This window comes from Pygoscelis adeliae, unplaced genomic scaffold (assembly GCF_000699105.1).
Source record: "Pygoscelis adeliae isolate BGI_AS28 unplaced genomic scaffold, ASM69910v1 Scaffold4, whole genome shotgun sequence".
NCBI classification, from domain to species: domain Eukaryota; kingdom Metazoa; phylum Chordata; class Aves; order Sphenisciformes; family Spheniscidae; genus Pygoscelis; species Pygoscelis adeliae.
The window spans coordinates 15135276-15149377 of NW_008824986.1; the positions used below are offsets into that span (position 1 = coordinate 15135276).

The window sequence follows — 14102 nt, forward strand, 5'->3', positions numbered from 1 at the left end:
GGGGGGGGAGGGAAGGGGGTGTTTCTATTTCAATTGGTTCAAGATTTCACTACAGATCTTTCCTTGAAGTCCCACTGATCAAGAATTCTCTCTTTTCCCTGGGAAGTCAGCACAGGAACCAATGCAACTGTAAAACCACCAGAGAGGTTTTCCCTTCACTGTCAGAAGGTAAAGTAAAGGGACACTGATGGATCCTTTCCTATTCCGTTTGCTTCTTACAACATCAGGCCTCCCGGGTGTTTGAGGAGTGACAGCTCCTGTCTTTGTGGACGTTAGGGAAACAAACACATACACAGCACATTGTATACACAGCACAAGGATTCAAAAAGTATTCATCCCTATGAACCCCAGCTCAATACACAGACGAAATAAAATATTGTATGTATGTAGATATTCGCATCGGTTTCCTTCTCATTTAAAAAAAAATGCTCCATGTATGGGCTAGAGTCCCCTACAAGCAAAGTAGTTCTTCTGAATGAGTTCTCCAAGCCATCGAGTCTCTCTCACTCTTGCCTCATCAAGCTTTTAAAAATTTATAGTTCTATAAATAATCATAATTTATACCATTTTAAATTTTATACTAATAGGTATTTTACTGTAATACTACATATTATATTTGCAAGATAAAAAATAATATAAAAAATAATTATGGGACCTGTGGAACAGTCTATCAGGTGGTGAAGGCCTCTAATTCAGACCGTCATTTGCATACATTATAATGTATGTTTATCTATTATTTTCTTCTCCTTAAGAGTTAGAAAGCTAGTTTGTCCAGGGTAGTGGCCATCTTCTTTTGACTTAGGGTAGTAAACCTAAATGAATATTCACTAAAACGACTTTGTCTACTTTGGCAAAAGTTATTAAATAGTATCTGTAAGGGGATGACAGTCAGTAAATTCACTGATACATCAGCAAAAGCTATCAGAGAAAGCAAATAATCTTCATTTCAAAAATAAAGTGTGGTTTTTTTTAAACAAAGAAAATGCCCAATATTAAAAAAAAAAAGTAAGTACATACCTGGCAAGATTCTCTAATTCACCGTAAAGTCTGAAAATGATTGGCAGCAAAACTGTTTCTTTAGCCTGCCCAAAAAAGCTGCAAGCCAACCTAGTATTTGGCAAATGAGTATGCAGAGCCTGGGGTGAGATCATAGTACTCTATTAGGAGCTTCAGATTCTTGGTGTGGTTATTGTTTTAATTCTCTGGAAGGTGACAGTTGGTTTGTGTTGTTATTTTAGGTCAGGGCAAAGACTCCGTTTGCCTGTTGCTCTTTATATGTTCTGAGTTGGTAGGTTTGTTGAGACTAATCTTTTCTCAGACCATCCTAGATTTGTCTGATTTAAACTACAATCTGTTCCACTAGACTCTTCAAACACTAAGAAGATTTCTTTTTAAATACAATTTATTTGTATAAGTCCATATATTCAAAAGACAATGTGAGTCATTATTGTTACTGTGTTTATATGTAATAAAAAATGTTTCAGTCTGTATCAAAGTCAATCAGTGTTAGATATAATTGGTGGAACTCATTATTTTAAGTCAAGCATGACAGTTTTACAATTACAATATGTATTTAGTTTAAATTAATGCTGTCCCAAAAGGAAACATGAATTCTACAAATCAGTAGCGAAGCATCTAACTGCTGCTATACATCTCACAACTCAACTAAAACACACACCTTTTCAATAGCCAAAATTTATTGTTTATGCCCTTTAAGTTTCAATGTAATTTTTAAGCATCTGGAAAATCTCTGCTAACAGTTTTATTAAAACTGCTACGTGCTATTTATCTCCTAAAATATTCTCCTTGGAATGTTCTTGAGTTTAATTTTTCTCTAAGTATAGCAAGTCTGCCACCTAGTGCTTTATGGTCACCTCTAGTACATGTTTTATTTCATAATTTTTTTATTTTTTAATAAAAGATGTCATGCTCTACGTCCATGAGTGCATATACATGCATGTTTGCCTACACACAGAGTGCTTAAAAACCACATTGTATCTTCTTGCTGACAGGTTGCTTTACATGTTTCAACAGCTATTAGACCACATGTGCATTTCTTGACTAGCATACAACTATTTTGTAACTGTGTTCTTTTGCTGTGAGATCTGCTTGGTGCAAGTGGAAAGGGTAAAACCTGTAATTTATTTTATTAAAAAGAAAAAACAAGATATCATGTCAGTACAGTATGAGAAGTATTAGGGAAGCCAATGCTTCTTTGGTCCAGGGCAGCTCTATACACAGTCTCTTACTCGGTGAGGAGTGCCACTGCAGTGTGGCACCCCCAACATTGAAGACAGGCACACATTGGAATGGGCTCTGAATGAAATCCTGCTGAGACTACCTGCTTGGGATCCAGGGGCAACAACTCTTTGGAAAGAGTAAAATAGTAGTGGCACCCTACATGGAAGACAAATGCTGGGGAGCGATGAGGAAAAGGAAGCATAAACAGATTCCGTTCACAAAAAAAATTCCAAGCAGCAGGGCTGGCGCAGCCCAAGAAGCAATTTATGGTAGATCCCAGTGTGCCACTCACAAACTGAGAGCAACCAGAGCAAAGTGTCATTCCAGATCCAGCACCCATCAGCCCCTAGAACAATTCCCTTCACAGAGGTTGCTTATGTCTGCTTATGTCCACTCTTCTGTGAAGATGATGAACTAGGTTTCTGTCCCTTCATTCTGCCAGATTATTGCAAGGCAGCTAGACCAGAGGAGAAAATTTGGCATAGTATTTAGAGAGGTTTCTTTTAATGGTTTTAATTCCCCCTTTTTTATCAAAGTATAACATTTGTAATAACTGTTACTGAAAATTGGCTTATATCAGAACTTGGACTACGAATAATCCCAGAAAAAAGAAGAAAAAAAAAATGTTCAAATAATAGGGAAACACCAGGTGGGATGAACTATCAGACCACACCAATAGGTGAGATTAAGCCTAAACTGTATTTCGACAACTTAAATAAGGATGTATTATCTGACCCTTTTGCTCTGAGACAGTATTGAACCAATGTTTCTAAAAAGTCATTAGAGGTACTATGTTGTCATAAATTGTCTACTTTTAATAATCTGTCCTCTATCAAACCATCTTTCTAGTTACTACTGCTGTAAACAAACAACAAGTCAGAAAGGAAAAATAAAAAGTAACACCTCCAAAGGAGTACCAGGGCCTTTACTCCAAAGCCCAGATATCAAAAAGTAAGAAAGACTTCTTTTCTTAATTTTTATCAAGTGAGATGAAGTTTCAATAAATGGGATACAAGAAACGAGTGTTCGTTTTTGTTTCAGGCACCATACATATTGTATAACAATATAATTTAAAAGTTTTAAATTACAATAAAAATTTACTATAAGAAATGGTAAGGACTATAGGTAAGGACTAGCACTTTCCTTTACTTTGCCCTTTTTGAAGTCCTGGTGTGTCAGCAGTAATGGGGCTAATGCAGCTCCAGGACTGGACTAGAATCCTTACGAGGTTCTACAGCCAGAAGCAAGATTTCCTTCTTCCTCCCCAGCTCCCTGCACAGATACCAGATCTTATCTTGAGAGTTTTCACTGCATGTACATTTCATGCTTCCTCACCAATTTTGGACATGAAAGTATCATTCGTCATCTTTGTGAGTTGCTGACATACTGAGAGAATTGCTTATTGTTATCCTTTATGTATACCAAGGAAATAAGCAATAGTGTTACAAGCTATGATGATTTTATGGCTCAGAATTTAGAATGGCATGGTAAAGCCATAAACCAATTATTCAGGTCACTCCCAAAAAAGTTGTTGCAAAATATTTAGTAGCTCACATACGAGTGCATATTTTTCCTGCGGAGTACTTTAAGTAGGAAAAAAAAAAACAGCTAATAAAATTTATCAGAAGACAATTTTCTAAAAAAAAAAAAAAAAAAATTATATATCTATTAATAGTATTTTCCTGCTAGTAATTATGTTGGATTTTTTTAGTGATAAACATCTGAGAACTCAGCAATGTTTTCTCTGGCTTTCCATTTCCTCCCTCCACATCCACAAGGTTGACTAGAAAAGCTCAGTGGTGCCAGTGCTCTGTAGTACACCTGACCCTTAAGACTTCTGCAGATGGGCCTACCATCTTCCTTTTTTGCATGCTTCATCCCAGAAGAACATCTGAAATAGTGGCTGATGAGTCACTGGGTGAAGCCATCCACAAATGACATTTTATAAAACACTGAGGTGAGAGAAAGATTAGAAAGAGCTGTGGAAGAAAACACAATGAACCTAGGAAAGCAGTTAAAATAAAATCTGTACATTCTTTCAGCCTCTTTTATGTACAGATATTCGTGCTTCCTCTTTTTTAAAGGCTGTAAATCCAACAAATATCTCCATCAGAGGCATATATTCTTGTGAAGATGTGGAATAAATGATCAATACATGGGTTTTAATTCCACAAAAAGCCATGAATCATTCAGCTCCACCTCGTTTTAATTCTCTTCGCAAGTGACCCTGACCCCTATTCATCCCTCCTGACCTCTATTCATTCCTGGATTCTCTAATCCTTCTCAAAGGTCATGTTCTAATCTCTAACAAACTTAAAAGTGGGCCTGCTCTGCAGCACAGTAAAATCTATAGTGTTACTCTGGATACATAATGCACTTCTGAATGCAAAAAGGAAGCTTCCACTTCTTTTTGAGTTCACAGATAGTCACAGACACGTGGACACATGTCTGTCCAGCCCAAAGATAAGCACAAGATTAATCAAAATTGTTAATTTATTGCAATTTTATTGCATTGTGACTACATTCTTGCTGTGCATTGCTGAGAAAATCTTCTCAAATGTCTGGAAGTTTCATATGCTACACTGTGCTGCCCTGTAACCCACTGCTGCTGCCTATTTTAAAAGAGCAACCAATCTGCAGAAGCAAATGGAGAAGCTACTTGTTCCCTCTCTTCATTGTTGATGGTAGTGCCCAGAAATAATAAAAAATGCTTCTAAAAATTAATTTTTTTAAAGGGTAAAAAGGAATAAGAAACTAAGGTATGTAAATCCACATACATTTTTCAACTACATTTTCTTAGCTGGCTACTAGATCAGTCTTAGCTAGTGGACTATTCCTATTCTGTTAGGAATAGGAATATATTCCTAATAGCCTATTCCACTATTCTGTTAGTGGAATAGGCAACCCTTGAGTGCTCAACTCTTCTGGAAATTCTAACAGCTACGTGGGCAAACAATACAATTTGCACTGACAGTACTAATTTGTTGTAAGCTTTTATGCTTCTGCATGTAGTAGTTTTAGAATCCATCAGTTGCACTTCTTGTTTGATATGTAGCATTGGAACCGTGACGTTCAAAGTAATGTACATAAAAGAGACATTTTAGAAAGTTTTTGACCTTAGAAGTATGGATATCTAAGAGGCTTATGAAGAAGAGTATCACATCCTTTCAAAACAAGTAACTGTTAGCAAACCTATAATTCACCCTCTGTATAGTAACATATCATGAATTACAAATTTAAACTCTCATTTTCTCTAGAACACTGGTTTAACTATTTCTCCATTTATGATTTAAAGCTTTGTGTCTGTATATAACCCAGGTCAGAATCACAGAAGTGGCATTTGTCCCAGCGATTCCTCCCAATCAGTCCAAAACCATCTGGTTTTGCTGCATGTTTCTTTGCACCCAGGAGCACTGATTCTGACAGCAATGTATTTCTAATGCTGACGTGCGAAGAACTAATCCAGCCATTTGGATGCATACTTCGCTATCTAGGTGTCACTGTTATACATCACACTGGCTGAGATACCAAAGAACAACAACAACAAATACAAATGCATCATGACGAAATGTTATATTTATGGTTTGTGTACATGCATAAGTCAGCTGCACAAGCATTTCTGGCCTCCACTCAGAATTCATTTATACGGATTGAACCAGCTTCCGATCATTTGCAGAAAGATTGGCTTCTAACAGAAAGGCCTAGGGATACAGAGCCTCCCTACCAGAAACATAAGAGAGACAAACCAGAAGCAGACTTGTACTCAACCTACAAGAATATTTACATGGACAAACAAAACTGTGGCTTTTAAATTCATGAAGCTTTCTTTTGTATTCATATTCTTCTTTTTTATTATGTATAAGAAATCTTTAATAAGATTTTCTCTGATATTCCTGAACAATGGCATATCAAACACTTCTGGCTCAAGAGATCCTTCCTTTCATGAAGTTTCTGAGCTGCAAATTGTTGGATGTAAAGAGAGAAATATCACTGTATGTTTGTCCATTTGCTATACTCTTCCCCTGGCATTCATATTCAGCCACTACTGACAACAGGGTACTAGAATAGATAGACCATCATGCAGCTGCTCATGCATTCTTATACATTCAATATTTTTCTAATTTTTATATGCGTGAGGCTTGTTCTCATTCTCTTACTCTCAGTTTGTTCCCTCTGTTGTGCTTTTTCAATCATACAGCGAAGTCATGAAGAATGAAATGAAAATAATTTTAATAGAAGCAATGGGCGACGATTTTCACACAATCTGGATAATACAGTATTGCATGCCCTGTCTGTTACGCATTTCCTACTCTACTTTTATTAAGTTTTGATAATTCAAAGTAGAAAAACTACTCATCCAGTGCTGCCATGTTTTGAAATGCCATATTAGAATGAAATCTGATGTTTAACCAACTGCTCCTGTTATCTCTAGGATTTGATGGCTTTGCTGCTATCTGTGTTTATCCTTTTGGCATAGTATCTGTATTTAGATTATGTCCCTGCAATGTTTCGGCATGTTACTTCCTATATAAATCTCATTCTTTTCGATCGTGCTAGACCTATCTGTAATTTTCCTGTATTTTCATTTGTGCTCAGATCACTTCTCTAATCACAACACGATCCATGTACAGCATTAATATTCTGCTTACTCTTCTACATCACTACTAAAGGAAACAAATAAGGAAGAAACTAAAACAATCTGTGCTATCCCACTGGCTAACTCTGTTAAATTTAGAGCCTACTTACTATCTTCAACAGTCTATTGATGTTAATACCGGGGCCTACATCAACGCCAGTCTGTTCCCCCTTCGTAGGCTTGAGGATGGCAATGACAGGTAAGAACTAGGTAAGGTAGGCAGAGAGCAAGAGATGGAAACAGCTGAACTTTTATAGGGCAGTGGGTATTCACAATATCACAAGTTGCAGGAAGTTCCTCTAAGGCAACAGGCAACAACATTTCTCAATCCACATCCTGCTGTTAAAGAGAAATTGAGGTCATCCAATATCATACAAAAGTTAGCCATACACTCAGGATTGAATTCTAAGGTTTTGGCTTAGAAAAGCATTCCAATTTAAGGGCAGTGTTCAGACAAGTGAAAAAAAGATAAAATTTGAACACTTAAAACTGGTCATTTTGAAGATGGCTAAACTCAAGCATGTGACTAAAAGCTTTCCTGAAGAAGATCCCAACCATACAGCAAATTGCTAGTTGTATTCTTATTTTTGTACCATTCACTGATTTTGATTCTAAGTGGTAGAAACCAATGTGCCTAGAATTTTTATTTCTCGTAAACTTATGCTGCTTATAAGTATATACAATTTGGTTTTCCTCAGTATTTTCCTCCCTCCTGAGCAATAACTATTACTGTGCTGTAAAAAATAAGAATATTCTTCACTCCAATGAGAAGCAAAGCAGCAATATAAGTGTCTAAAGAGAAAGTTTCTTACGGAGTAGTGAAATAAGCACAGAAAAATACCATCCAAATGTCTGTCTTGTACAAAAGTGAAACATTTTCTTATATAAATTATAGTCCATGGTAAGGCCATATTTTAAAATACTTACATAGATAAGAAATTGGAGCATGGCTTTATGACATATACATATTTTAATACATGATTTAGCAGGTAATGGATGGTGCTGATAAGCAATTGTCACTGAAATCTTAGGTCAGTCAGTTATCCACAAATTAACAAATTATTTCCCATTATGATGCATCAGCCACAATGCAAGAAATACAAATTCCATTATTTTAAATTAGCACAGGCTCCTTATTACCTCCAGATAAAATAACTCTGAAAATCATTTATATGTGATATTTTAAATGACTGAAAGTATTAAAAGAAGATTTATCATTCCACAACAACAAGATCTTTAAAATATTTTGAAATCTGACAGAAAACAAATAATAGTAGTGAGTTAAAGGTGAAAAGGGTATCTTGAATATAGTACAATTTGTCTCCAACATGATTTATAGACCCAACCTGCAACATGATAGCAAAAAAATAAGGTTTTTCATGGAGGTGCCTGAGGTCTACAAATCTCATTACTGTCATTTCTTTTCCATCTCTTAAATTTAATAATGTTTATTTTTAAAGGACAAAACAAATGTTGAAACACATATCCAAAATAGCCTATATAGCACTCTCTTCATAGTATGAGCTTCTCACATACTCATTATCTAGCTTGAAATCTACAAAATTTATAAAATTCATAGGTACAAAAATTCATTCTTCTAAATACTGACATTTCTGTTTTGAAATAAGAAAAAATTCTTATGCAACAAACAACAAATTTAATTGAATTTATTTGATCAACAGCATCTTTAGATCACAGTTTTAAGGAGTATTTTCAACTTGGTCTATTTTATGTAAACTGTTAACGTCAACAGTATCTTCAAAATACAATATTTAAAAATTATCTTACAGTTTGAAGTATTACATTTCAACTTAACTTGTCTGTGAAGAAAAAACCAAAACAAAAACAATGCACAGCAAATTTCTTTAATACCTGGCAAGAGGAATAAATGTTTTAGACCTAGGCATATGTCAGCATCTGTAATACAGTATGTGTCAATTTTGTTCTGTAAAATATACCTTGCAGATGCAAACCATTTAAGGTAGAAAAGAAACATGAGTAAAGAAAAGAAACATTCGTTTATTAGGTAAATGATGCCTTGAAGAGATTCTAAAACAAAGCTTTTGTGTACATTCTAAAATGAAATGCTAAAAAACAAGGCCAAAGATCAGAATAGATGCCATGAATATATTCAGAGATATGTCTTTATGTAAATTTAAGTCCAAGGTAGGGATGGTGTTAGGAAACAATAGACAAATGGATCCAATTGTCTGACATTGAGCAGGTATGTGCAAGTCAGAAAAAGTGAAACAGTCTTCTCCAACTTCACATACATTTTTATGATGATTAAAATTACTATTTAACATCGATATTGGCACAGCTCACTAAGGGATTTCTGCACATGGGTAATAAGCATTCCCATCCCTTCAGGCCTTTCACTATGACTATCAGAAATGTAATGCTTTAAAGTAAATTTGCCAGAGGCACCTTTTCTACAACAGTAAGAACATGGAGACAACACACAGTATCATTTTATGATACTCCAGAGAGCAGCTGTGTATCGTGTCCCTGGGAGGCAGACTGGCTAAACCATTCAGAATGTCCCCAGGAAATACTGCTGTTTAGCCTATCTGCATTTCCCCACCACAAATTCTGTCTTTTAAACAATGACACAGTTACTTATTCCTTTTGTTCACATATGTTGAGATACAGAGAATAACCCAATGGCTTGGTCAGTCCCTCTAACCTAGGCGTAAGGAATCAACTTTTAGTAGACTTTAATTTGTATTCTTGTGGACAAAGTAACAGAGAAGCCCAGGGGGCATTTTATTTTTCAGTCAAAATATCAACGTGCCCAACTTCAGAAAATCTTAAGAAAAATATTTTGTTTTTCTGAGGAAATGAAATTATAATGTAATATGTAAACAGCATTTAAGTACTGAACATTAAAAATATAAGTACTCACAGTAGCATGTTCCCCTAAGCGGATTTCCAAGATACCTATTTTCAGAGTCACAGCTGCAGGGGGAAAAAAAGACAAAACCAAACATTCCCATTAAACACACTATATTTTTAATAAAAATGCAGCTAGAGTATTTATTCCAAATAGCATGAGTTTCATTACTAGTTGCACACATACATGAAAATAAAAAGTATTGCATATAGTTCTTAAATAGGGTGTGCTACCTTCCGGAGGCACCTCTCTCTCCTCATAAAAGAAACCCAGAGTGACTAGGATCTTGAATAAGGCACTTCAGTCATGCTTAAAGTCGGTGCCTACCGTAGGACTTACCACAGGTGGTGTGTCTCCGTTAATGAACAAAAGAGAGCCAGGCAGGGAGGCTGAGCACTGGATCTTTAATTATCCATGCCGCTTCAGTGATAGCTTACTCCCTTAGCTGGTTTTGATCCCTCCACCGGCCCTCTCCAAGACAATAGCCGAGCATCAATCAGGGGGATCATTCACTACAGAAAATGTTCATAAGTATGTCTTCCTCTAACATACACAGTCCTGAAATACTACCATACTCTCTCCATTTCCAACCATACAAACACCACACTGGTGGGCTGCAATACATCTTTCATATATTTCCAACTCTTTAAATGAAAAAACAACAACAAAAGAACCCCAAACCCCAAAATACCCCTAAGCATAAAATAATGATTACATATTCACAGCACTACAGAGGACCAAAGCTATGCTGTCTGCTCCAGAGAGGCTAGTCCTAAGGTATGTAGCTGCAACTAGACAATGCCAACTGGCTCTGGGTCCAGAAACTGTAGCCATACATGTAGCACTGTAAGCACAGCAGTGCCTCAGCTACTTAGCTTCTCTGAACTTCAGAGGCAATCGCTTCTCTTCATTGACCAGCTAGGGCACTAGGTGAAATTTAGACTGAATACAATGTATTGATGCTGCTGACAAGACGTGTACATGATAAGAGCTGGAGAAATATCTTTCTTATTGATAAGATATATAGTTATTTTGAGAGACGTGAAATATCCTACAGAATTTCCCAGTGATCAAATTGAGTTATATAGCATTTATCTAGAAATGCCAAGCACCTTAATAAAAATGATTATCCTGCTTCTGGTTTTCTTGGGTGTTCCACAAAAGTCTCCAGCAAGATTATAATTTTCTATTAAATATACAGAATGATTCATAAAACAAAGAGAAAGCTTATCGCTGCCTATTAAATTTCATATAAACATTTTCCCAGAGGAAATCTGGATCATTTAATAGCTTGGGCTACCTTTTCATTGCTTTTTTCTAAGAAACTTAAATTGCAAGGAAATCTTTTGTCTTATTTGATTTGTGAGTAATATTAAAAAACTTTCTAACTTGGATGTCATATCATTTAACAAGTTGCAGACTGTAGAATAATGTTTGTATTTCTGTTGGTCTCTTCATTAGTTTCCAACTGGTGATTCTTAACATGCTCATTTTTATTAAAAAATAGGCAGAGAATCTCCTTGACTCTTTGTTACAATATCATAAAGAAAATAACAGTAGCATTAAAATGGAAAAAGCAGAAAAAAAGATGTTCTGGACTCTGTCCTTGCCCACTCCTGGTCTCATGTCAGTGTGATAACTCTTTGCAGGTTCAACTCTACAGAAATTCAACATTTTTTTTATATAGGAAAACTTTTGCTTAAACACCAAGAAACCAAAAACCATACACTTCAACTCTAACTGCAGCACACAATTTGTGGTCTTGTCCACACAAACACTCTGGCCCTACAGTCCTTTCCACAGAATTTAGAAGAGGAATTGATGCTGAAGTATCTCTCTTGTATGTACTTACAAAGGAAAGGAGAAAATAATCTCAAGTAATAATATTGGTCTGCCTGACACACTTTTTTCTAAACATCACAAAACACTAAATTCTTCAAAGAACAGCTCACTACTTAAACAGATTAGGCTTGTAAAAATAGACTCGTGTCTGAAAGTGTCTTTACATTGGCAATTTCGAAAGAAAGAGCTAAGCGAAAAGGATCATTTTTGAATTAAGATTTTAAAATCATTTCCTTTTCTTGTATGTAAGATTGTCACATAAATGAGACAGTATATCATGCAACAAATTATAACAACATGATAGGCATTATTGTAAGAGGAATTTTTTGTTTTCTTCTGAATTGTTTCAAAGGCAAAGTGGAATATTAAATACAGGCAGTATTCAGAATATGCCGGGGTTTTATACCAGAACACAAAAATGTATTTCATATAAATAACTGTGTATTCAGAGTCTTTCGCAGACAAGACAAGCAACTTTCTCAGAAGGCAAGAAATTTACCCTGCTGCTCACTGATAATGGCACTGATTTATGTATGACATGGAAGAGCAATGTCCGACCACCAGTAACAATAAGCTGTACTTTCCGTCAGGAGAGACTAAACAAATTCTGCTGTGAACTCTTGCCAGCCACAGCACTCACCTGTGGTGATTTGACCCAGGGTCTAAAAGAAGTTTAGTTTGCTCCTGACACAAAACAGGACTACTTTTTTTTTTTTTTTAAATCTTGAAAATCTTTATGAAAGGGAAAGCTGTTTCCATACAGCTTCCCTTCTCCATTCAGCTACCCTTCTAATCAGACGAAACCATCTCCGGTGGATCAATAATTACCAGAACCCAGGGATTTCCAGCATCACATATACCTTTCGGTATTTCTATTTCTATTACAGAAAAAACACAAAAATACATAAAATAAAAATATCTATAAAATCTGTCTAACACACCACATGTTTCACTACTTAACGAACACACAACAGAATGCTTAATATGAAAATTACTAGGCACAGAACACTGCAATATACAAGTATTCGTAAGTATTCATTCAAACCCAAATAATTACTAATTCCCTGACAATTATAGAAGTGACCTTCAAGCATCTTGAAGAGAAAATAGCAATGCAATTTTACAGCCAGCCGTTTCAGTTGTTTCAGCATAATGCATGATGAAATGATAAAATATGCATAATAAAAGAAGAACAGTGAATTACACCACAGCAAAGTATTTTGATATGTATTATACTTTCTGTATTGAGAGCCTCACGGAAGACATTGTACTCAAGGAGCTAGTGATCTTGGGCAAGGCATGTCTGATTTACTGGCCCTTGTTCGTCAGGCTTGAGAAGCCCGTCTGTGAGCATGAGTAGCCACTGTAAGGGAAGGTGCTGGAAGGTCCCGTGCCAGCCTGTGCTGTGCACTGGCAGGTGTTATCAAAGAGAACCTTCCAGCTTGTCAGGAGGAGATACACTGTTTTGTTTTTACACATGATAAAAGACCACGGTATGGGAGGGAGGAGGAACCTCACCACAGCCAGGATCTGTGCAGCACACTGGGGGAAAATCCATGCTGGGTCCATCCAGTGCGGCACGCACATAGGGTTCCCAGTAACTGAAGGGGCATAAGATTTACTTGCTATCTGTATTCCTCTTTTTATTCCATCTTAATAAAACAGCTAGTTTGTTATGCCATTTGTTATCAAGCCTTATTGAGATACAGAAAGAACCCTGCACTGCCCCTCTTATGCTTCCTCCTCTGTCCCCTGGTGCAGAACACTTTCATAATGTATATTAGGAATAGCATGAGGTAGAGTTCTTACTAGTTAGGGAAGCTTGCTCTAACTCAAATGAAAGATGCTATTTAAACACTTAGTTTTCAGCAGAGTGAAAAAATGAAACTAATAGGATTAGGAATACATCTAAAATTGTTCACGTGAGTATGTCGGCTAGGTTCTGAATAAATTTAGTTTTGTCTTTTAATCCTATCCTATTTCATTAAGCATATGTATTGCTCTGCATTAGTCACTGTCGTGGTTTAACCTGGCGGGCAGCTACACACCAAACAGCCGCTCGCTCACTCCCCCCGGTGGGATGGGGGAGAGAATCAGAAGAGTAAAAGCAAGAAAACTCATGGGTTGAGATAAAGACAGTTTAATAGGTAAAGCAAAAGCTGCGCACACAAGCAAAGCAAAACAAGGAATTCATTCACTATGTCCCATCGGCAGGCAGGTGTACAGCCATCCCCAGGAAGGCAGGGCTCCACCATGTGTAATGGTTACTTAGGAAGACAAAATGCCGTAACTCCAAACGTCCCCCACTTCCTTCTTCTTCCCCCAATTTTATAGGCTGAGCGTGACGTCGTGTGGTGTGGAATATCCCTCTGGTCAGTTGGGGTCAGCTGTCCCAGCCGTGTCCCCTCCCAACTTCTTGTGCACCCCCAGCCTACTCGCTGGTGGGGTGGGGTGAGAAGCAGAAAAGGCCTTGACTCTGTGTAAGCGCTG

General features: G+C 36.6%; 1 protein-coding gene across 1 annotated transcript in view; it reads right to left on the bottom strand.

The window, feature by feature from the left end:
- ATRNL1 (attractin-like 1) overlaps positions 1–14102 on the bottom strand; it is a 548413-nt gene that overhangs the window by 322800 nt on the left and 211511 nt on the right. The window contains exon 21 of the mRNA XM_009325920.1: positions 9783–9835. Coding sequence (XP_009324195.1) covers positions 9783–9835 — 53 coding nt within the window. The remainder of the gene's footprint in view (positions 1–9782; positions 9836–14102) is intronic.